Source organism: Marmota monax, unplaced genomic scaffold (assembly GCF_021218885.2).
Source record: "Marmota monax isolate L192 unplaced genomic scaffold, Marmota_monax_Labrador192_F-V1.1 WCK01_AAM20220418_F8-fsc00027, whole genome shotgun sequence".
NCBI lineage: Eukaryota > Metazoa > Chordata > Mammalia > Rodentia > Sciuridae > Marmota > Marmota monax.
Window position 1 is genome coordinate 10,840,276 of NW_026694617.1, and position 24,815 is coordinate 10,865,090.

General features: G+C 34.2%; 1 protein-coding gene across 4 annotated transcripts in view; it reads left to right on the plus strand.

The window, feature by feature from the left end:
- Ptprz1 (protein tyrosine phosphatase receptor type Z1) overlaps positions 1 to 24,815 on the plus strand; it is a 183,360-nt gene that overhangs the window by 132,838 nt on the left and 25,707 nt on the right. For 2 of the 4 annotated variants that reach the window (XM_058572131.1, XM_058572132.1), the window contains exons 12-14: positions 4,787 to 8,366; positions 12,969 to 13,113; positions 21,916 to 22,007. In XM_058572131.1, the coding sequence (XP_058428114.1) occupies positions 4,787 to 8,366; positions 12,969 to 13,113; positions 21,916 to 22,007 (3,817 nt within the window). The remainder of the gene's footprint in view (positions 1 to 4,786; positions 8,367 to 12,968; positions 13,114 to 21,915; positions 22,008 to 24,815) is intronic. The other 2 variants (XM_046422389.2, XM_046422390.2) reach the window with 1 other exon arrangement.

A 24,815-nucleotide genomic window follows, 5' to 3' on the forward strand; every position in this document is an offset into this window, starting at 1 on the left:
GTAAATATAGTTATTTGAGAATATCTGCAAATTTTAACATTATCATAATTTAAAATGACAGAACATGATTGTTCAATAGATCTTATATTTCATCCTAAGCCCAAATGTGCTGTTCATAACTAAAACTATATGTTTAATCCAGATGCTACTGTTGATAACATTATGAATGTGTTGCAAATGTACATATCGTTTACAACCTGATAAAGTGTAACAGCTAATGCTATTATATAGCAATAATTTTCAATTAGCTTGTGTTTTCACAAGTGTGATTACTTCAATAATTTATGTATCTTATGGACATTCTCTCATACAAGAGATTGTTTTACCAAACAACCAGTCCACCTTCCAACAAGTGTTTCCAAAACTCAGCTAAGGTATCTCATGTGTGTGGTATAAGCCTGTGCTAGGGTATGTGGATATGTATGTGCCTAGAATGATCCACAGAATCAAACCAAACAAGGAAAAAGTAAATTATTTTCTTATTGTGTTGTCAGTTTAAATTGTTCCAATGCACTGAAGCAAACCCTTGTTCCAGTGATTGTTGCCATTTAGTAAATGATATTCTGTTTATAGAGTTCCATGTCAGATGAAATGTACCACACTTCATGAACTTTTTAGACAGAATCAAGGGAATGATCAATTATTTTTCTTTGTAACTCCCATTACCACAATTCCATATTTATTTTTCAATTGATATTACTACTATAGCTGCCTTTAGCATAACCTTACAAACATTTCTTCAAATTTTCCAATGTTAATTACTAGTAACTTTCTATATAAAACTATTTTCATTTCTAGTATAACATTTAGCTTTAAGAACAGGCTGTAAATGTGACTTGGTTTACCTTTATTTTTGCTATAATACTTGATAGAAGTAGCAGTGGCCACATATATCAAGGTGCTTCAGGTCTCACCAGCTGAGACCTGAATTTTGCATACATAAGCAGATCTTCCTGTTAGAAAGGAAAGTGAAGGTGTTTTCATATGGCTTCCTGCACACTGCCTTGTTATAATTAAAGAAAGATTCTTTTCTCTTAACATTTTTTTAATTGTAGATGGACACAGTACCCCTTTATTTGTATTTATTTTTACGTGGTGCTGAGGATCAAACCCAGAGCCTCGCATGTGCTAGGCAAGTGCTCTACCACTGAGCCACAACCTCAGCCCCAAAGAAGGAGGAAAGGAAATAACTCAGCGTATCATTCCAGGTCCCAATAAGAAACACATGCCACACACAAATAGGCACTGAGGTTAGTTTAAAATAAAATCCTGTTCACAGACGTGAAGGAAATGTCAATGCAAGCCAACAAGGGATGATCTATACATATGGGGCTACTAATATCAGGGACTTGTGACTGCACTAGGCCTGAAAAGGTGTGGAGAGAGTAGCCCGGCAGATGCTGGGACCTCTATAGTGGGACAGAGCTATCTGTGACAAGGCAGTTTTGAAAAGCCTCCTGGGAGATAGCCTCACTCTCCTTCCAACTACCTCCTGGCAGAGTGGAATGGAGACATAGAGAATATGCAGCATGCTGCAGAAGAAGACCCTTCTAAGAAAGCAGAATAGAATAAAAAATCATCTTTTCTTGTGGGAGAAGGGCTATGACCTAGAAGAGAAAAGAAGTTATTTATGACATCTATGACATTTAAGAGGCTCTACCAAGGGTGGTGCTGCCCAGAGAAACAACTCTCATTCTTTGAAAGACCAAGCCAAATGCATTGGCACTGCTGAGGGAGAGGGAGCCAGCTCACACTCCATAGATGAGGATCTAGCATGAGGGGTACAGGAGCAGTCATTAGTAAACTTGAGAAATTGGTATGTTTCATGCTCTTGAAATAAGCTGTTGTAATAAAGGGTTAGATTGGAGCAGATCCATGTCATTATGTGTTTTCCTGGAGCATAATTCTGAGGTGGGATGAAAACACTGCTAAACCCATCTACTATTCATTTCCATTGCTTCAGCAGGAATGATTGACAGAGATTGGCAAATACAAGGAATGTATTTTGCCAATGTACTTGTTTTTAGGCCCTAAATATGGAAATAAATCGTTTTAGGGATATTTCTTAGATCCTCTATAAATAGAAATTTATGACTTTAAAGACAATAGTACCTCCAGCATGATCAAGACTTTACACTAAAATTTATTTAAAAAAAATCATGAATGATTGCAGGTATGGTGATACAGATCAAAACCACAACAGAAGAGAGATTTATAACTCCATAAGATCTTATAGTAAAGACTATCAATTATAATATTTGTGGTCATGTATATATAAAATAATCATAAAGCATGAATGATATATGTTTTTGAAATGCTAACACAAGGTATATGACCTCAGAAATTAACAAGACTTGGTAAATAGTCCCTCACCTTCATCAGATTGCAAGAAGTCTATCTGACCATATCTCATAAAGTTTAAAATCTGCTAGAAAGGAAATTAATCATAGTATATGTGTGGGTTTGAATATAGTCTCCCCCCCACCCCAAAAAACATGTAACAGATGAAGGAGATGAGTAGCTTTGCTTTAGTAAAAATTCTACGGGAATCTACAAAGCTTTGGTAGGATATGGGGTCCATAGAGATTATTGGATCATATAGTTAAAACAGATGGCATGATTTTTGGAGAAATTTAGTTGAGAAGGGAAAGGGAAAGATAAAATAATAAGCAGAATCCAAGGGTTTCCTTTATATTCCTTTTAAATAGGAGTGAACTGAATTCATTTAAACTGATAAGAATGATTGTTTTGGTAATTTGACAAAACTCAAAATAGTGGGAAATACTTAAGTGTGGTAAAGCAATCAGGGATAAATTTTAAGATCAGGTGTAGGAATTATCCTTGGAAAGTATGGGAAACAATATCTCAGCTGCAACAAGTTGACAGGGACAGGAGAGACTTGGTTATTCCATATTTTTAGTGGTAGGAGGAGGTATGATGTCTCTTGGCTTCTGTTTTTTTTCTATAAATAGATAGGCCATCTGCTGAGACTGAGAGAAGGGCTAGGAAAAAGAAAGTTCAAGTACAGTTTTGGTAGAAGTTAATATTGTGGAATGACCTCAGAGAACTAGGTAAATACTCAGATTTGAAAATACAGTGAGGAAGAATTTGGAAACTCCACACAGCTAAGCTTACCACAGGTCCTCAGCAAACTCTGGATCCAATTATAAAACAAACGTTTGTGAGATCTTCTAGGTAAGGAAAGAAAAGATAACTTACACCATCAGATTTTTACCAAAAGCAATTCAAGGGAAAATGTTCTTATTTTCTTTGGCATTAATTATTTAGGCTTGTAGATAAGGGGAATGTTTTATTCTAGAAATTGAAGAAATTCCACAGGTTGTCCTTGTGAACAAGGTATTAAACAGCATGCAAAATTCCATGAAGAAATATCAACCACTAGTAAGGAAATTTCAGTTCACATATGACATCTAGACTTCAGAAAATACTATATGGCCAACTATATAATGAAGCAGTCATTAAGCCTGGAAGCCTATTTCATATAGAGCAGCTTTGCACACATGTCAGACATATAACCACAAGCACGCATGGTTTAACATTCAAGTTCTTTCTGCTTATACTGGTCAAGTTCTCATTGAATTGTATGCATTTATTTTGTTTTGTTTTGTTTTTTCTTCTTTTAATAAACATGGCCATAAAATCCTAATCAGTGATCTAATACGTAGCAATTTTAACAATTTTTTGAGTAAAAAGATATTGACCAAATAGTATCCCACAAGAAGTAAAAAAAAAAAAATCCTGTCTGACAGTTTACTTTTTAAAACTACAACAAGTCATAACATTCCCAATTTTATATAAACACACACACACACACACACACACACAGCATGAGTCTTGGTTGACTTCTAGCCAGAGCACTCCAGAGCCCTTACACATACAAGATGTACAGAGAAGACTTGGCCTCCTGAAAAGTCACTGTCACTGTAAAGGAAACAGAAGATCAAGCAACTTGTACTAGAATTGTATTTTGACAAGTTGCCTTTAAAATATCTGCTTATGCCAGGCGCAGTTGTGCACGCCTATAATCTCAGTGGCTCTGGAGTCTGAGGCAGGAGGATTGCAAGTTTAAAGCCAGCCTCAGCAAAGCAAAGCACTAAGCAACTCAGTGAGACTCTGTCTCTAAATAAAATAAAATTAGGGCTGGGGATGTGGCTCAGTGATGGAGTGCCCTTGAGTTCAATCCCTGATACCCAGTAAAATAAAATGAAATATCTGTTTACCTCTGAAGTGTAAAATATTAAAAACAAAAGGAAAACAAAATTGCTTCTTTTTGTCCTAAATTTTCCCCAAGATGATTTAAAAATTGATTTATTGTGAATATATACAATTAAATATTTTCAGTGACTAATTATTTCAATCTTTGAAATAGTTTCATTGCCACTTCATATTACAAGAAAGCTAATTTAGCTTGCTGCCCAATTCACTGAACAACAACAACAAAAAAAGAAACAAGAAAATAAATACCACATGAGATAAAACTTTCAGTATATAAATACAACTCCAAAGAGTCTTCCTTTTAAAGTTGTATTAATTCATAGCTCCCCATTCTGTACCATTATCAGTTGTAAATAATGGGTTTTCATTACTTCCCATAGAAAATGGATAGCAAATGGTGTAGTACAGAAGTATGGTGAATAGAATAGAAGTGTTTTATAAGAGTAAAAAGTTCCCAAAATCCCACAAGTGGTGGTTAGCAGTAAAATATATTATTAGTATTTCATTTCTTTCTTCTTTTGTGCCTTGAAATCTTGTTTTCTTTTTAAAGGAGGAAGACGAGGGAAAGGCCACTGAAGAAGACACTGTGGTGAATCCTGGTAGAGACAGTGCCACAAACCAAATAAGGAAAAAGGAACCCCAAACTTCTACCACAGCACACTATAATCACATAGGGACCAAGTACAATGAGGCCAAGACCAACAGAGCTCCAACAAGAGGAAGCGAATTTTCTAGAATTCCCAAGATGTCTTTGTATTCCACTTCCCAACCAGTCGCTGAATTAGCCACAGAAAAAGATGTTTCCATGATTCCTCAAACTGTGACTGAACTGCCACTGCGTACTGTGGAAGGTACTTTGACCTCTTTCAATGATGGCTCTGAGACTGTCCTTAGATTTCCACAGATAAACTTGTCTGGGACTGCAGAATCTTTAAATGCAATTTCTATAACAGATTTTCAAGAGGTATCTACTGATATCAGTGAAGAGGACAGTTTATTGACCAGTTTCAAGCTTGATACTGGAGCAGATGATTCTTCAGGCTCCAGTCCTGCAACCTCTGCTCTGCCCTTCACCTCTGAGAGCATATCCCAGGGGGACATATTTTCTTCAGAAATCCCAGAGGCAATCACATACGATGGCTTTAAGCCAGAAACTGCGAGAAATGTTTCAGAAGATCCAGCTTCATCAGGTTCAGAAGATTCACTAAAGGATCCTTCCATTGATGGAAGTGTGTGGTTTCCTAGCTCCACAGATGTGTCAGCACAGCCTGATGTTGGATCAGGTAGAGAGAGCTTCCTCCAGACTAATTACACTGAGATACATATTAATGAAACTGAAAAGACAACTGAGTCCTTTTCTCCAGGCCCTGTGGTGTCACAGGGTCCCTCGGTCACAGATATAGAAATGCCACATTATTCTACCTTTGCCTACCTTCCGACTGAGGTAACCCCTCATGCTTTCACATCATCCTCTGGACAACAACATTCGGTCTCCACCATCAATGTTGTACACTCGCAGACAACTCAGCCGGTATACAATGGTGAGACACCTCTTCAACCTTCCTACAGTAGTGAAGTCTTTCCTCTAGTCACCCCTTTGTTGCTTGACAATCAGATCCTCAACACTACCCCTGCTGCTTCAAGTAGTGATTCGGCCTTGCATGCTACGCCTGTATTCCCCAGTGTTGATGTGTCATTTGAATCCATCCTGTCTTCCTATGACGGTGCACCTTTGCTTCCATTTTCCTCTGCTTCCTTCAGTAGTGAATTGTTTCGCCATCTGCATACAGTCTCTCAGATCCTTCCACAAGTTACTTCAGCTGCTGAGAGTGATAAGGTGCCCTTGCATGCTTCTGTGCCAGTGGCTGGTGGTGATGTGTTGTTAGAACCCAGCCTTGCTCAATATTCTGATGTGCTGTCACATCAGACCACTACTCATGCTGCTTCGGAGACATTGGAATTTGGTAGTGAATCCGGTGTCCTTTATAAAATGCTTATGTTTTCTCAAGTTGAACCATCCAGCAGTGATGTCATGGTGCATGCACATTCTTCAGGGCCTGAACCTTCCTATGCCTTATCTAATAATGGGGGCTCCCAACACGTCTTCACTGTTTCTTACAGTTCTGCAATACCTGTGCATGATTCTGTTGATGTATCTTATCAGGGTTCCTTATTTAGGAGTCCTAGCCGTATATCAATGCCTAAGTCTTCATTAGTGACCCCAACTGTGTCATTACTGCAGTCCACTCATGTCCTCTCTGGTGATGGGGAATGGTCTGGAGCCTCTTCTGATAGTGAATTTCTTTTACCTGACACAGATGGGCTGACAGCCTTTAACATTTCTTCACCTGTTTCTGTAGCTCAATTTACATATACAACATCTGTGTTTGGTGATGATAATAAGCTGCTTTCTAAAAATGAAATAATGTATGGAAATGAGACTGAACTGCAAATTTCTTCTTTCAGTGAGATGGCTTACCATTCTGAAAGCACAGTCATGCCCAACATGTATGATAATGTCAATAAGTTGAATGTGCCTTTACAAGAAACCTCTGTTCCCATTTCTAGCACAAAAGGCATGCTTCCAGGGTCTCTTGGTTATACTGCCACTAAGGTTTTTGATCATGAGATTAGTCAAGTTCCAGAAAATAACTTTCCAGTTCAACCTACACATACTGTATCTCCAGCATTTGGTGACACATCTCTTAAACCTGTGTTTAGTGCAAACTCAGAGCCAGCACCCTCTGACCCTGCTTCTAGTGAAATGTTGTCTCCTTCAACCCAGCTTTTATTCTCTGAGGCCTCATCTCCTTTTCATACTGAAGTATTGCTGCAACCTTCCTTTCAGTCTTCTGATGTTGACACCTTGCTTAAAACTGCTTTTCCAGCTGTGCCTAGTGATCCAATATTGGTTGAAACCTCCAAGGTTGATAAAGTTAGTCCTGCAATATTGCATCTCAAGGCAACAAATTCTGCTTCAAGTGAAAGCGCGATGCACTCTACATCTGTACCAGGTTTTGATGTATCACCACCGCCTTCTAGTATGCACTCTGCTTCACTTCAAGGTTTAACCATTTCTTATACAAATGAGAAATATTTTGAACCAGTTTTTCCTAAAAGCAAAAGTTCCCAGCAAGAGGTACCTTCTTTGCACAGTAATGATGAGTTATTCCAAACTGCTAATTTGGAGATTAATCAAGCCTTTCCTCCAGAAGGAAGGCATGCATTTGCAACCCCTGTTTTATCAATTGATGACCCACCACATACACTTATAAATAAGCTTATATTTTCTGATGAAGTCTTCACCTCCACCAAAAGTTCTATTACTGATGAGGTATTTGCTGGTACTCCAATACTTGTTTCTGATACACTTGTCTCTACTCATCACTCTGTTCCTTTAGGAAATGGGTACATTTCTGTTACAGCCGTTTCTCCCAACAGAGATGGTTCCATGACCACAGCAAAGCTGCTGCTTCCTTCTAAAGCTCCTTCTAAGCTGACCCATAATGCCAGATCTGATGCTGATTTAGTGGGTGGTGGTGAAGATGGTGATGTTGATTATGATGATGATGATTATGATGACAGGGATAGTGATGGCTTGTCCCTGAATAAGTGTATGTCATGCTTGTCCTATAGAGAATCCCAGGAAAAGGTAATGAATGACTCAGACTCCCAGGATAACAGTCTTGTGGATCAAAATAATCCAATCTCACATTCATTCTCTGAGAATTCTGAAGAAGAAAATAAAGTCACAGGTGTAACCTCAGACAGTCAAACAGGTGTGGACGGAAGTCCTGATAAATCACCACCAACCCATGAGCTAATCCACAAGCACAATGATGGAAAAGAGGATGTGGACATTCAGACTGATAGTGCCCTGCTTCCTCTCAGCCCAGAATCTAAAGGATGGGCCGTTTTGACAAGTGATGAAGAGAGCGGCTCAGGGCAAGGGGCCTCAGATAGCCTTAATGATAATGAGACATCCACAGATTTCAGTTTTCCAGATGTTAATGAAAGAGATGCTGATGGCCTGGAAGCAGGCGACTCAGAAATAACCCCTGGATCCCCATGGTCCTCAACACCATCTGCTACTAGTGGACACTCAGAAGTGTTCAACAGTTCAGAGGCAGGTTAGTTATGACCAAGAGACAGACAAAGGTGTGGTGATTTTATTGCTCTAAAAGTAAAGTAGAAAAAGCATGGGAAAATAGATGTTTGGTAAAACAGCAGATCAAAACCTCAACAAGTCAATTTATAGGTTTTAAAGTATGGTTTTATTCATTATTTCAAATGAATATTCAACACATTTTGATCCTTACTTTTCTCCAAAATACATAGAGCAGTTTTTCTGTATTGTCAATATTTAAGAAGAATGCTACAGATGCCTATTATGTGTGGGAGCAATTATGTGTGGATAATACATTTTTAGTATATTACTTTCAGAACAAGGTCAGAATGTGCTATTTTGAGATATTTTAATTTTCATATTTGTGTTCTAAAATAATTTGTACACTAGGTCTACTGAATTATACTATTTAGTAATAGCATGAAATAAACACCTCTCAGTGATGTGCCCCATGTAAAGCAATTAGAGAAATTGCACATCAGTATCAACTTGGGGAGCTTTAAGAAGAAATGCTCTTAAGTTTTGAAAGCTAACGGTGAAGATAAAAAATAATAATAATAATTCCTTTCAAGTTGCCTTTGACTCCCTTAATGTTGCCTAAATGCCTAAAGAGGGCAGTGTAAACCAACAAAATGCATTTTACTTTGGGCTTGCTGTTATATAACTTTCAAAGTTAAATAATAGATATTAATATGCGTAGTATGTATAGGTATTGTGTGACAAGATGTAAAACACTAGAACATTTTCTGGAGGGATGCATTTCATTTGTTAATGTATTTTATGCAAATTGGTTTATTGGCCAGATGTTCCTTAGAGCAGATGACTTGCTGCGTATATAATACAGATGTCTGCTTTAAATGCCAGTGGGAAGGAAAGCAAGGTTCAGTTCCTTAAGTGCATTAAATACTAGATAATTTCATTGAATTGATGATAAGAATTTTATAATTTTCATTTATTGAATGATAAGGTATTTTTAAATTAACAGTGAAAATATTTAAATCTCTAGTTAAAGATAGGCTAATTTAATAGTCTGCATTCTTATTGCGTCAAAGTAAATATTTATAATCCAGCATATGAATCAACCTCATTATGATATTTTTCCTCTTCATTATTTTCATCCTTTGAATTAGTGTACTTTTCTTTCAGTGCAGCACCAATTAAAAGTTTGTATATTTTGATAGAAGTTTTTCTGTATTCTGACTTGATACCTATTTAACATTGCATTTCAGTTTAAACACTTAAACTAACATGTGAGTACGAATAATGAGTCCACAGGTTACTATATTCATAAGTGTTGTCATATATATGTGTGAGTGTGTGTGTGTGTGTGTATATATATACATATATATATATATATATATATGAATTGTTATCTGTTCTCAATTATAGTACTTGTTCTTTGAATTCTTATTAGATTTATTTTAAAGGGTAATATTAGGAATCCATCAATTTTTTATTACTAGGTATTGACATAGATGTGTTCTTGCTATATTATACCATCATAAAAAGACTCTGTATGTGTATATATATGTGTGTTACACCTAGAATTAGTGACTTAAGTAACAATTTGTTATTCAATCAATTAGTTAGATGTATTTAATTATTAAGAATATGGTCCCCCACTAATGAGGAAAAAAATATATAACATCCAGGATCATCAAATAATGTAATTAATGAAAATATTTAAATCTCTAGTTAAAGATAGGCTAATTTAATAGTCAAACAAGAAAAAAAATAAGATCAAACAAGACTATGGGTAATTCTTTCTTGTTTTTGAAGCTATATCTGTAAAAAAGATAATCACCATCTACTTCATATGTCCCTTAATCTGAGACTTAAAATTCATGGTGTATTTCTAAGAAATAGAATAATTTTCAAGATCTATTGCTCAAAACAATATAAATAAGTTAATTACTATTATCTGGTATTTTATAAATGAGTAAACAGAGACCCAAATACTAGATTAGTTAATGCAGTTTGTACAAAGACTAAACACAAAAGTTAGCCTAAAAATCTGTATTATTAGTTTCTGTCTCTTAGAAACTGTATGCTTCCATTATTGAGGGCAATAATTTATATATAGAACACTTAACTTTTAATACCAAAGTTATAATGCTGTATTCTCATAACATTTTAAAATATTAATCATAGTTCTTTATTTCCTAATTGCCTACTAGTACATAATTATCATTTAGGGAATTCATATACACTACTTATCCACATCAAAGTGTATACATATATTAGTTTCAACTAAATGAAAATTAAATCAATACAAAAGGTTGTTCCTCATTTCAGTATATAAAGTAACTAGTCGATTTTCTGTACTTTCATGTGGTATGCCATCTTGCATAAAGCATCTAGATTGTGTAATATATAATTACAATAGCATTATCATGCTAACTCCTCAGTAAAAGAACTTGAGATCAGTTGTCCCAGAGAATTTATGAGAAAAGTCTATATAAAAGACTACATATGTGTGCATGTGTGTATATAATGCTTGCATATAAATTTTATGTGTATTTGTTGTATATTAAATATTGTGTTATGTATATTCCATATATATCAAATATGGCAAGACATATCTCATAGATATGTGTTCATATACATCTACTATAAACCGGACGTATTTTTCTATATATATCCATATACATATTGTTATGCATATTTTTGGTAATCAAAGACCTGTGGAATTATATAAGCTCACATTGTACATACATGAATCTACATTATTGATTCTCAATTTTTATCATGGATAAAATCACCTTGAGGACTTGTCAAAACATAATTTTTTTTTTAATCTTTACCCACAGAGTTTCTGATTCATAAGACTTGGTGTGGTTTGGGGAGAGCACAAAATTTTCGTTTGTAACAAGTTACAGGTCACATTGATGCTGCTACTCTCAGGATCCTAAGTTAGGAACGACTGATACAGATAATACAATTAACCACGTATGTGATTACCAGGTACCAAGGACCTTGCTACGTAGATTATTTATTACCCAAAGACTTACTTTCCGTTTAGGTAACAATAGTTACAATAGGAAAAAAGGTAAAGATGACCATGTATGAAACAAGGTGCTGTTTTAATTTCATAAGGAAATTTTTACTGTACTCATCTGATTATTTAAATGTTCAGATGGGTCTCCCCAGAATGCATAATGGCCAGAGTCTGTGGTTGACCTAATAAAAACTGAAGCTTTGGCTTTTCTTATGAGAATTATGAGAATAATAACTATAGCACAGGGTTTGTTGGACTTACAGTATTTTTCCTTTTTGTACAGCTCTATGATATTTAGTCTCATTTTGGAATTTCCACTTTTTTTTCCTAACAGATGCATTTATAATTACAAGAGCAGTCATTTTGGGAAATACAGTTGTCATTTATGTTCCTCTGATGCATTTCCTGTCTGATTGGATTATATTTACAGCCCTTTCTGCCATCATTCTTAATTACAGAAGAAAATCATTATGTTCAATCTTAAGTTCTCTGTAGTTAGAACATATTTTAATGCCATGTATGTGCATTTATATCAATCTAAAATTTCTTACTCTTAAATATTTGAGATCAAATAAATTCCCTCCGTCTTGGGTCACTAATAGTAGATTTGGTATAAAACATCAAATGTGCCAACTGTGTAGGAAGCCTTTAAACTTTGACGGGGAACATAGTTTTAGTTCTTCCAAAAGTGGAAAAGATAAGGGCTCTTAATTTGTAGCAACATCAACACACCATGTTAGGACAACCCTCCCACCTACCCACACAGCAGAGAGGAAGGATTGCCACTAACACTCACAGTTCTGAAGTCTTTTAGGAACTTGGAAGGATATATCAGTTGCAATGATTTTTCAAAGTGATATTTCAGTAATGGTTCCTGACTGGTCACAAAACTAATCATTTGCCACATTTTGAAATTAACCCAAGGAATGTGTTCAGATTTTTTTCAGTATTTACATTTGTATATTTGAAATGAATCTCTTAGATATATGTATCCATTCAGTTCTCATGCAACAAATAGTATTTCATTTTGATAGATGAAAACCGTGGATAAGAAAGACATTAAAAATAGCATTTTTATAATTAATATAGTTTGATACATTGAAAGATGATCTCAATGTATAAAGTATTATATCCTAAGAGGTTTTTCTTCATGAAATATTAATTTCTCCAATTATTTGAATAATTACAGGGTTAAATAATTCCATTAAAATTAATTTTAGAAAATCGTATATGAAGAGTCAGTAAATATCTTTGTTTTCCTGTTCATTTTTTTTAAACTGGGAGGTTTTCTCATTTCCATACTAATGCTTTCCTGTGAGCAAGCTTTTCTAAGCAGCATTAGGTGTACTTCTTGCCATCGAATCCCCCCTCCCTGATGCCAACAATCGCTGCTGGGTTTTTGTCATTTTTCAGTTCTAATATCCCACCTTACTCTTTTTTTAACTTTGTTTTACTTAAATTGTCATTTAATTGTAGACATTCTTTACATCAAAGAGTCCCAATTTTAAGGTAAGTAACAGCAATGAAGGCTGCAGTTAATCCATTGAAAAGTGTTGTGACTGATCCTTCATCTTAAATGTCAACTCTCTTGATTTTCTCTGACTACAGAGGCCAGTAATAGTAGCCATGAGTCTCGTATTGGTCTAGCTGAGGGGTTGGAGTCTGAGAAGAAGGCGGTTATGCCCCTCGTGATCGTGTCTGCCCTGACTTTCATCTGTCTAGTGGCTCTTGTGGGTATTTTCATCTACTGGAGGTAAGTTGAGTATCTTTGGTGGAAAATTTCATTCATAAAGCTGAGATTTTGCCTGTATTTCATCTGAAATGTCTTCAAAGCATATTTGAGAGCTTCCATTAATTTATTCAGGTAGCTATGAATAAGGGGAATTTATGAATCCACAGACACAGTAATTAAAGGGTTGATTGTTCTATGTACTTAAACTTATAAAGGTAAAATGGAGGAACTTTGACTTCAGTTAGTATTTACTATGGTATTTTGATGGTTGCACTTTCATACTAACCTAATTAACATTCAGACATACTACAGAATTTAACATAAACCTTTTTACCAGATGTTGTAATCTAAAAGTTTTTATTTAAGAAAACATAATTTTTGGATGTGGTAAAAATATTTTTAATAACAGTTTGTACAAGATATACATCAACTTCATACTAATGAAAAATGATAACCTGTGCACAAAAGTAAAAATCAAGAAATTAAAATACAAATACAAGTAGGGAGTAAAGTTAATGAATTTACTTATGAATGGGGCTTTAAACTTATTCATAACTTGCTTTGAGGATAAAATATAGCTTCACTCTCATCAATAACTCATTAAAACCTTTAAGAGACAGGAATAATCGCACCCATCATAAGTTTTCCATCCTGCAGCAAGCAGAACACAGAGATCATTTGCGAATTTCCTAGAGACATGATGTAAGTCAGTAGAACTGTCTGTTGGAAGACAAGGACTTTGCAATGATACAAGCATTCATATCTATAAACCAGAAAAGGCCTTGCTTAGTAGTTTATATTCCTGTTTTAAAAGAGAACTGTGTTCAGAAAATCTATAATTAATTCCTTTTTGTTTAGCAGGATCATTTTATAAATTTATATCACAACTTTTTATGTGTTATCCCAAAATATATTCTCTCAGTTATTCCAAAATATTCCTTGTATTGACTATTTTCCATGCTGTATTAACTGTATTAACTACTATTGGAAAATATAAAAAACGAATGAGAGTCACCAACTTTTAAGAAAATTGTGCTTCTTGAGAAAAAGAACTCTCTATGAAAAATTTATAAAACATTACACAAAATTTCAACAAGTGAAACCCAATGCTAAGTAGTCAGAGAACAAGGGATCTTGAGAGGTCAGAACGGGCAGGATACATGTAAAATAAAATGTAGGGCTGCAACCAGATAGGATTCGGGAAGTAGAGGATAAGGGCATTCCAGGCCGGGGTACAGCAGTCTTGAGGACCAGGAAGTGGGGAAAAGCTGGATATGGCAAAATCAGTGAAGCTTAAAACATAGTTTTAAGTCATAGTTTAGTCATTGGTTGTCTAAAGCAGGATGCTTTCATGACCCAATGTATTTCCTATCTGACTTCTTTTACAGAACACATTAGAATTTGGACAATGGAAACCAGATCATATTTTGTTAACTCATGGGTCCATTTAACCCATAGGAGATGCAAACAAAGATGGTTTCTTAAATCTGCCCCAGTGATTCCTATAATTGACTGTCTCATTTTACAGAATATTCTGTGCTCAACAGAGAGCTTTAAAAATTGTACATAACCCATAAATGTTTGTTCAGCAAGCATTCATCTGATTGTCTTCCCACTTCTCACTGGGCTTGTTGACCAAATTTCTTACCACATTTTGATATTAGGTTTATTCAGATTGCTGGTTTCTATCTAATCTGATTTTCTCTGCCAAATCTTTTTTTTTTTAATTAATGTAAAGTGATGTCAGATTATAAATAAGATGGAAAATAAACCAAATTTGCTTCATGGTAAATAGTGCTAATGTGAAGTTCCAAAAAAGATGTCAGGTGGTTTATACTTAAAAGACTTCAGTAATTAGAATGAGTCTCTTGATCCACATTAATATTTAAAGTATATTTTGTGCGATTTGAAAATCATTGTCTTATTTGATATGATTTGGTATTTCATGGAAAATTAAAATCTGAAGTCGTTCTGATCTTCTTTTAGTAATGGGTCTGCATTATGGTGAGGAAAAGATAAAATTGCTAGTTGAAAATATACAAATTTGAATCTCACCAAATAGTCGTTTCTCTTTTTCTCACTAATAGCACTTTACGTGCCTTAAGAAGAGAGTATAATAGTTCAAAAGGTGAGAACTTTTTGTGGTTTAGGTGTATATTTTTCTCTATCAATTGCTCTGACAAATTTATCACTCTTTGCCTATCCATCTGAAAATTTGTTAAATATTGTTAAATATCTGTCTTACTCACATTTCTTAAAATTAATTCACTACAAAGTGTAATTTTTTTCAGACATTATACACTAAGTGTTAATCACAATAGTTCATTCTTCAAGATTTGTTTGAATTACTCAAATTCTCGTGTAGATTCAGTTGTAAGTAATGCAAGATAGAAACATTTAGACCTTTGTGAAAACTGCATTCTGTGGAAAGGTTACAAATCCAATGACATATAAATAACAGTATGAGAGTAATAGTCTTTACAAATTTTTCCAATTCACATCTTCAAACACCTTTTAAAAACAGCTTCAGTGAGATAAAACTAATATATCACAAATGCCGTCTGTTTAAAATGTACAATTCAGTGATTTTAATGCATTTTATTATTTCCTTCATGGTATTTCTGCATGTGCTTATTGGATATTTATATGCTTCCTTAAGAGATATTTGTTCAAATACTTTTCTATTTTTAATTGGGTTATTTGTCTTTTTATTATTGAATTATGAATATTTTTATATATTTTAGATACAAGTCTTTTATAAGTTATGTGTTTTGCAATTATTTTCTCATTATGTAGATGGTTTTCTAACCTTCCTAATTATATCTTTTAAAGTACCAAAATTTTAATTTCGATGAAAGCCAATTCATCCTTTTTTCTGTCATTTCTCATATTTTTGGTACCATATCTAAGAAGGTATCACCTAAAATAAAGCCATAAAGATTTACTTCTATAATTTCTCCTAAGAATTCTTTTTTTTTCTGATACTGGGGATTATTGAACCCAAAGGGTACTTAACTACTAAGCCACATCCCCAGCCCTTTTTAATATTTTATTTAGAGACAGGGTCTTGCTGAGTTGCCTAGCCCTCCTGCCTCGGTCTCCCAAACCACTGGGATTATAGGCATGTGCCACTGTGCCCAACTCTCTTAAGAATTTTACAGAAGAAAGACTCACATTTCCTAATTTCAAAGCTTATTGCAAAATGACAGCATATCAGCAGAGCCTGGTACTGGAACAGGAATAGACAAAATAGATCAATGGAGTAGAATTTAGAGTTCAGAAATAAACTCTTACATTTGTGGTCAATGGATTTTAGACAAGGTTCCTAAGATCTTTTACCATTTGTTTAAAGGACAATTGGATATCCACATACAAAAATCAGGTTAGACCTTTGTCTTACATTATACAAAAAAAAATTGAACTGAAACAGGATCGTAGACTTAAGAGTAAAAGCTAAAACCATAGGATTCTTAGAAAATATGTAAATATTTTTCTAATCTGATGGTTTAGAAGAAAATTATCTCAAAATTACTAAAGAAATCTTCTCTTTCCTCTAACTAATCTAACTTAAGGAGTTACCCTGTGTTTTTTATGAACTTTGAGAGTAAGAACATTATAGCAGAATGACAGAACAAGTTAAAGGTGATAAAATCTTCCTTGAATTTGCTATATGGCCTTGGGCAAGTCACTTACCTACCTATGATTTAGTTCCCTCTTTCTGCCATCTGGCCTCCCTAGGTCACCACTAAATTTGCAATAAGACCTTCTCTAAGGGTTCTGTGAATGAATGCAGCATCCTAAACATTGTTTCATATTTGTATAAGAATCCTGAGGAAAGGAATAATAATTACACATTTCCAGCTATTAATTCTAAATACTGTGATGAAAAGGTGTAAATTAAATAATCGGATTCCCATTGATTGATAGGACCTGCATCTACAAGTTGAAAACAGTCATCACTTTTTCCATCATGGCTGAGTGATAATTAGCAGGAGACACAGTTATCAACACTTAGCACATAGATGTGAAGACATTCACTGCACATTCAGAACAGATGGACTATAGATACTGTCTTGTCATATGTTAAATAATATGCCTTCAAAGTACTTTCCAGATGTTTTAAGGTATAATTTACATGAGCCAAACCATAAGCTTCTAAGAAGCAAAATAACTTCAACAGGGAAGGTTTTCAAATAGTTCTTTTTAAATAAAAAAGAAAAGGGCAGATTTTGAGAGATTTTAAAGAGTTAGAACCTAGAAAATTCCAAAGTTGAATTCAGCAAAATGGCACATTATCAAAAAAAAAAAAAAAAAAAGAACTTTCCATGTATGCAGTTGTTTGGGCTGGGAGAGTGGAAAGAAAAGCAATATTAATTCACTCTTGATCTTAAATTACATTTTGGATCCTTGAAGGTATCTACTCACTCAAATGGAAATCTCCTGGTGCCATACTGCCTTTTAAGTAGACTGTCATTTCCCAAATAAGACTACACTGTAAAGTATGTATTGCTTGGTAAGCAATATACATATGACCTTCATCCATAAGTTAGCCTATATGATTTTAATTTTTTCACTAATAAGTATTTTTGGTGTAATATATAAGGTTCTTTGGAGAAATTAATGCCAAGTAATATTACTAGACTTACTTCTAAAACCACCAAAGATTTAATCCCATAGTTAAAACCAAATAGAGTTGGTATTTATCCAGTTACTAAAATGAGCATTAACAACATGTTAAGCCTCAATGCTAATATGTTAATTTACTTTTTTGTATTTTATCAGATGTTGCCTTTCTTCCTATTCTCTCAGAGTTATTGGCACATCCTCTATTCATTGGTCTTACCATCTCTCCATCCATCCATCCTTCTCTACCTATAAATTTCATCTTTCCATCTCAAATGTTTTGACATTTCAAGTTATTTCATCTGAGGCTCAGGTAGGCAAGAGATTCCAGGATGTAGTTGAACAACATATGGTTGATACTAAAAATGCATATTATTGAACTCTTGGCACAGTTTTAAGAATTGAGTTTGCATGGGATCAAGAGAGAGCCCTATCTTTGAGAAAATTTTAGTAAGGATATAGATATAAAACATTAGAAAATAACTATCCTAACTACCAATTAAGAAAAAAAAATGTTTAAAATAATGTAGAATAATGTCCTGGAAATTAAGATCACTTTTGGATTGATTTTGTATATTTTTCAGAACAGTCTTTATGTAGATGAGGGTGAAGTTGGGCTGGGAGGAGTAGGAAGAACGTTTGTATGAGGTACATTGGAAAGAGAATCTGCTTAATGAGAGGCTGTTCCACATAGAAAATGTCTCTGAGCAGTCATGAAAGATGATATTGTTTGCCCAGCATATTGGTGAGTGAGCCATTTTGGTCAGGAAAATCATGTTTTAAGCAAGATAGACACTGAGTTAGAAGAAAACAAGACAGGTTCCATAATTTACCCTGCATGAGTGTTATTGGAGTACAAACTTCAAAGAGAAAAGCCAAAGATGGTGAGGATCACTGATAAGTAGGATTTTAGTATTGAAAATCTTGAATTCTACAATCTAAGAATCTGTTAAATACAGAGCTAGAGGCAAGGGATAAAAGTAGCAGAGACACAGATATCAACAGAAAGAGACCTAATGGGGGGAAAGAAGGCCTACTCTTTGTGTACGATTTGGAAGAGCTTAGAAAGGAATGAGTTTCAGTAAGTAGAAGAATATCTAGCAACTAATGGCTCATTTTAAAAAGTTAGCTGTTGTAATGGAAGCAATTCAAATTGGACCTTAACTATAAATTAGGGAAGCTGTTGAAGAGATTTTCATATCAACTGTGAATTGCACTAAATATTTTAATGCATCTTATCACTTTAAGATTCTGGTTTTGGTTTTGTTGTTTGTTTTCTCACCTCCTGGCTAACTATATTTAAGAGCTATCAAAGGGATTTTAATTCTCAGATCCTAAAATCATGTCCCAAGTTCAGTGTTTCCATGATGATGTGTCAGAACATGGTAACCCTGGTTGCACACCTAAGCCAAACTTCTTCTGTCGTTTCTGCTCCAGTCTGGTTTCATTTCTGCTCATTTGGGCTGTCCTTGGAGAGTTTCTTCCTCATGAGACTTGTGGTTCACATCTCACCCCTTCCTCTTCAGTCTGCCATACTCTCCGCTTTCCTTTTGTACCACCTGCTCTCTTTGGAAGATATTCTTGTGTTCTCTCAATTTATGTCCTTCCCTCAGATTTGATTATCAAAGCCTTATACTATTCCAGCATAGGACTGATTTTTTTGCTATGGAAATCATTGCTTTGGGACTTTTTTTTTTTTTTGCTTGGGACATTAAGGTCACAAACTATATGATTTTACTACTTATTTGCTACCTGTAGTGTTTCATTGAGTGAAGAAATACTTTTTGGCATCTATAACATGACAGCACTGAGGACTAACACAGCAACAATTAAGATAAACTATCACGTTTGGAGCTTACCTTCTAATATGAGAAAACAACTATAAATATGCAAAACAAATGAATACATTAATGATGGTACAAAGGGTTCCCCATTTATGACTGTGGACTATTTTATCATGATGGTACAAAAGCAATTCACATTCAGTTAGAAACTGTACTTCAGAATTCAAATCTCATTTTTATTGCTTTGTTGTTGTTGTTGTGTTGTTGTTGGCTAGTTATTCACAGTGCAAAACTCTCTTGAGAAGCTGGACAGTGCCACAACTTGGGACAGCCACAGTGGCACAGCCACACCTCCAGTTAGCCATATGATCACATAAATAAGGTGCTCTACAGTGTACTGTGCTGCTAAGCTATGATGTTTGGTGGTTAGGTGTGTTAAACACATTTTTGACTTATGGTATCTTCAACTCACAATGAGTTTATCAGGACGTTACCCCATGGTAAGTAGAGGAACATCTGTATTTCAGATAAAATTAAGCAAATAAAAGGGCACAAAAGATAGTGGCTTTGAGGGATGGGCTGACACCTTTAGCTAGCATGACCAGGAGCTTCCAAAGGAAATAACATTTGGGCAAGTGCAAAAATGATGGGAAGGAGACAGGCAAGCAGAGGAGCAGCAAGAGGCAACACTCTGAGTTGAAGCAAATGGGACTTCTTTGAGGAAGAAAGAAAGGACCAGTGTGAGCTGTGTGAGGGAGTAATGGGAGGTGAAGCTACTGAGGTTGGTGAAGTCTAAGTTATGAAAAGCCATACATCCCTTGCTAAAATAATTGAACATTGTTCCAATTGCAGTGGAAGCTATTCAATAATTTTATCCAAGGAACTAATTTACTGAAAAAATATTGAGGTTCATGTGTGTCACCACATAAGAACAAATGTTTTCTTAAAGCTCATCAGGATATATTAGCTTAAAGATTTTCTTTTAAATAGAATGTTTTTAAAATATCTTTATTTTTTTATTTTTATGGGGTGCTGAGGATCAAACCCAGTACCTCACACAAGTGAGGCAAGCACTGTATCGCTGAGCCACAGCCCAGCCCCATAGCTTAAAGATTTTAAAATGGAAAGTGAACTTGTAATCCCAGATACTCTGGAGGCTGAGATAGAAGGATCTCAAGTTCAAAGCCAGCCTGGATAACGTAGTGAGACCCTGTCTCAAAATTTAATAGAAGATTGCAGATGTGGCCCAGTGGTAGAGTATTTTTATAGCATAATAGAGGCCCAGAATTTAATGCCCAATTCCATTAAATAAATAAACAAACAGGAAACTGAGCCAGGCATGGTGGCATACCCCTGTACTCCCAGCTGCTTGGCAGACTGAGTTCCAGTCTAGTCTGAGCAAGATAGCAAGACCTCATCTAAAATTAAAAAAAAAAAAAATCTGGCTTTATCTAAAATGGAAAGTGAGATTGACATTGCATTTATACTCGAACAGATATTTGTTTAAAGTTAATCATTCATGAGTAACCTTTCAGATAAATCAAAAAATCAGATTGGAGTGTTGTTGACATTTTAATTAGCTAAATTTCTTAAACGAAGAATGGTTCATATTACTTTATACCAACTTCTGTTGCAGTTGGTTCTTTGCTTTTCTGAATAGTTCATTCTGTGCTCTTACCAGATGTTACTCTTATTATCTGAATGAAAATAAATTTAGGTGATGTTGTAGGTCATCCTTATCATTGATTCCAAGTATATTCATTCTCAAAACCCTCATCCAGACTAGCATCTGTTAGAAATAAAATCACCTTTTTTCAGCTTTGTGCTCATTCTTTCCTTCCTCACTTAAGTTCTGCCATTTCTGCATTCTCATACAGTACAGAGTTGCCTTCTTTTGTCATCAAATGTCACCCTACCCAATGCAGTTTCATTTCTACATGATCATGGATTGCTATCTGTTGCTAGCAGTTGAATATCCTCAGAAGGACATGGTCACTTTTTTGAAGAAGATAGATTTGGACATTCTTCTCCACTCTGGACCTTTCCAGAGTGAGCCACTTTGGGTTCTAGCAATAGTGGGATAATTATTTTGTAGAGCATTAATGTTTCCTATATTAGCAAAGTATTATTTGGTTCCTGCTACCCTTCAAATGCCATTTCTGCTCTCAGCATGTCCGTTAGCTGCTTGCTCTTCTGAGTCTGATACAGATAAAACTAAGATAAATTTGGATATTTGTACTAAATTCTTTAATATTCTGTGTTTTGTTAAAACATATGTAGACCCAGCAATTGCTCTTCTGGGCGTATGTCTACTTTTGTTTTCATTTGGCTATTTCTATAATAATTTTCAAAAAGCTCAGAAGTCTTCTTGTTATCTGTGCAGCTAGTAGTATAAATTGCTTTCTTATCTTTTCAGAAAATGCTTCCAGACTGCACACTTTTATTTAGAGGACAGTACGTCCCCTCGAGTAATATCTACACCTCCAACACCTATCTTTCCAATTTCAGGTAATGGCTTTAGGTGTGACCATGAGTAGCTGCTAGATGCTGAATGAAAAGCACAGTGTTGGAAGGTTTGCTTTTGTTGGCGTGCTTTGCCAATAGCTTTAATGTAGATTAGTAATTACTTGTGTTCCCCAAAATATTTACTATATCATGTATCATGATTTATAACCAGTTTTTATTCATTTTAAACATTCTTAACCATACAGATAGAACAAAATAATTTTTAAGTATTGAAATGTGATATGTTAAAAATAAGCATTTATAGCAATAAGATATTAGTTAAAAATAATGCTGTCACTCAGTTCCATTACTTTCATGGAACCCTCAGTAAGAAAGGTCAGACTAAGTCAGTGCAGTAAATGTGGATAGGAGGAAATAACAAAAACAAGGCTGAAACATAGCTCCTTTTTGATCAGTTGTCTGTATGAGAAAATACCTGTTAACTATGTAGAAAAAAAATATAAAATGGTGGTGGTAGTGGTAGAAAAAAAGCCAAAAACCCCCAAAAGCACAAAATATACTATATATACATATATATTTATATATATACATATACACACACATATATATACACACACACACACATATATATATATATATGTATATATATATATATATATATATATATATATATATATATATATATATAATTGCTTGAGACACTTAATTTTTTTTTCTCAATGTTGAACAGTTGAATATTTCGGAAGTTACTGAATATCTTCACCAGAATTTACCTGGAAAACGATATTTAAAAATTAGCCGGGTCCCTTTTGATTAAGATGTCCCTTAAACCCAGAGTTCACATGGTAAGACCTTGGCCACTTATTTAACACTTTATAACATCTCAGAATGAAATGAGGTCATTAAAAAAAACGAGTTATGTGCAAATATGTAACTATGGAAGATGTACTGGAGGGTGGAGGATGAGATAGGGACGAAGAAGTCACCACACCAAGGATACAGAAGAAAAAATTTGTAAATGTGATCATTTTATAAGAGTCACTTTTTAAACAGTCTGATGCTCCCTGAATTATTGCTAAGGCCCAAATTCTTCCTTATATTATCTTTTGAAATCTTGTGACTAAGAAAAGCAGAAATATTTTCTTCATGATATATATATGTATGATATAAATATATGTATATATAAATATATGTATATATATTTGTATATATATATATGTGTATATATAAATATATGTATATATAAATATATGTATATATATTTGTTATGTAGAGTATACATTATTTATGTTCTTATATGTTTTTGCTTTATAAGCATAGATCTTAAAAGGGTTTCTGGTTTTCCTTTTTTATTAACTCTGAGTCTTCAACCACCACTATTTTATTTTTGTTTTTCTTGTTCATACTAAAATACTATATATTTATTTTAGAATAGCACAATTTTTCATTAATATTTTAGAATTCTGAGACTGACAGCTTTCAGTTATCAGTTATGTTCACTCCCTTCACTATCAAATGTATCTCTTCTACATACCCCATCAGCATGAGGTATGCAAATTAACTCTAATATTATCCAAAGTCCAACGGATTTCATTATTAACAAGTAAAATGCAACATTTTAAAATCAGGACCTTGTAGAGGAAATCCAAGATCTCCATTCTGAATGTCAGAAGAGGAGTGGTCAAGGGAATGTCCTCATTTCACTTGCTCAGGTCTCAGGATTCACTCTTTATCACCTGAATATTCACTTTTCAGGTGAAATCAGAAAGCGAAAAGATATGTATCTCTCACTTGCTTTCAGACCAATTAATTAAAAAAATTACAAATATACATGACTGATGATAAAAACTAGTTTGCTTGTGAAACGTGGGCTGTGCAGGAAATATCAATAGGTTTGAAGGACATTCACTGGAACTAATGATTTAGGTGTGACAAATTATTTCTGTTTTCTTGTCTAATTATAAAAGCTACTTCCAGGCAAAATCCTTCTGTAGGTGTGAAGGTGGAATTGCACCTTTTTCTAGTGTTTCTTAAGCCTGATGGGATAATTCAGTTTTAGTATTCAAGTCCACTTATCTAACAGAAAGAACAGATGGATTCTAATTTTTTTTAAATCAACAAATTCTTGGTAACTGAAGCTTAAAAATATTAGATGGCCTAAATGCTGAACATCTGTTAATGTAAATAACTGTTTCTTGTGAAATGTGTTTGATGTTTCCTTGTCAGAGAAATTATTTGTGATATTGCATACAGTGAACTAGTAATGTTTAATCTCAGAAAGTCTGTAAGGATAAAGAGAAAAGGAAAAAAAACGGACAGTTAAAATAATTTAGCAATTAATTAACAGATCCAATGACTTTGTTTACATAGCATAATTTCAACTTACAGTTCTTGAAATTTTACAGATTAAAAGTCCCAAAGGTTTTTGACATTATCCTTAATGAATATTTTCTCATATAAATATTTTTTATGGAGAGAAGGAAAAAAGCTTTCAAATGTAATCATCTGACTATATAATTGTATAGTTTTATGAAACTGAAATTGCATTATACTAAAATTGGAAATATAGTTATTTTGTGAATCTTTTTTCCCAGAATTTACATACAATCCTCACACATGTTAAACATAATTTTCCATAAAGAGAGGGAGTGCACTGATAAGAAGTGAAGCTTAGGTGCTATTTATATATTAACAGTGAAAATAAATTGTTTTCTCTTTCAATTATGTATAGAAGATATTTCTGATCAAATCATATTTCCAAAATGCAAGTTATGGTTGATGATAAATATACATAAAATTGGAAATTTTTGCTTTAGATTTATTTGTGGTTATAAGAATAATTGAATTTTA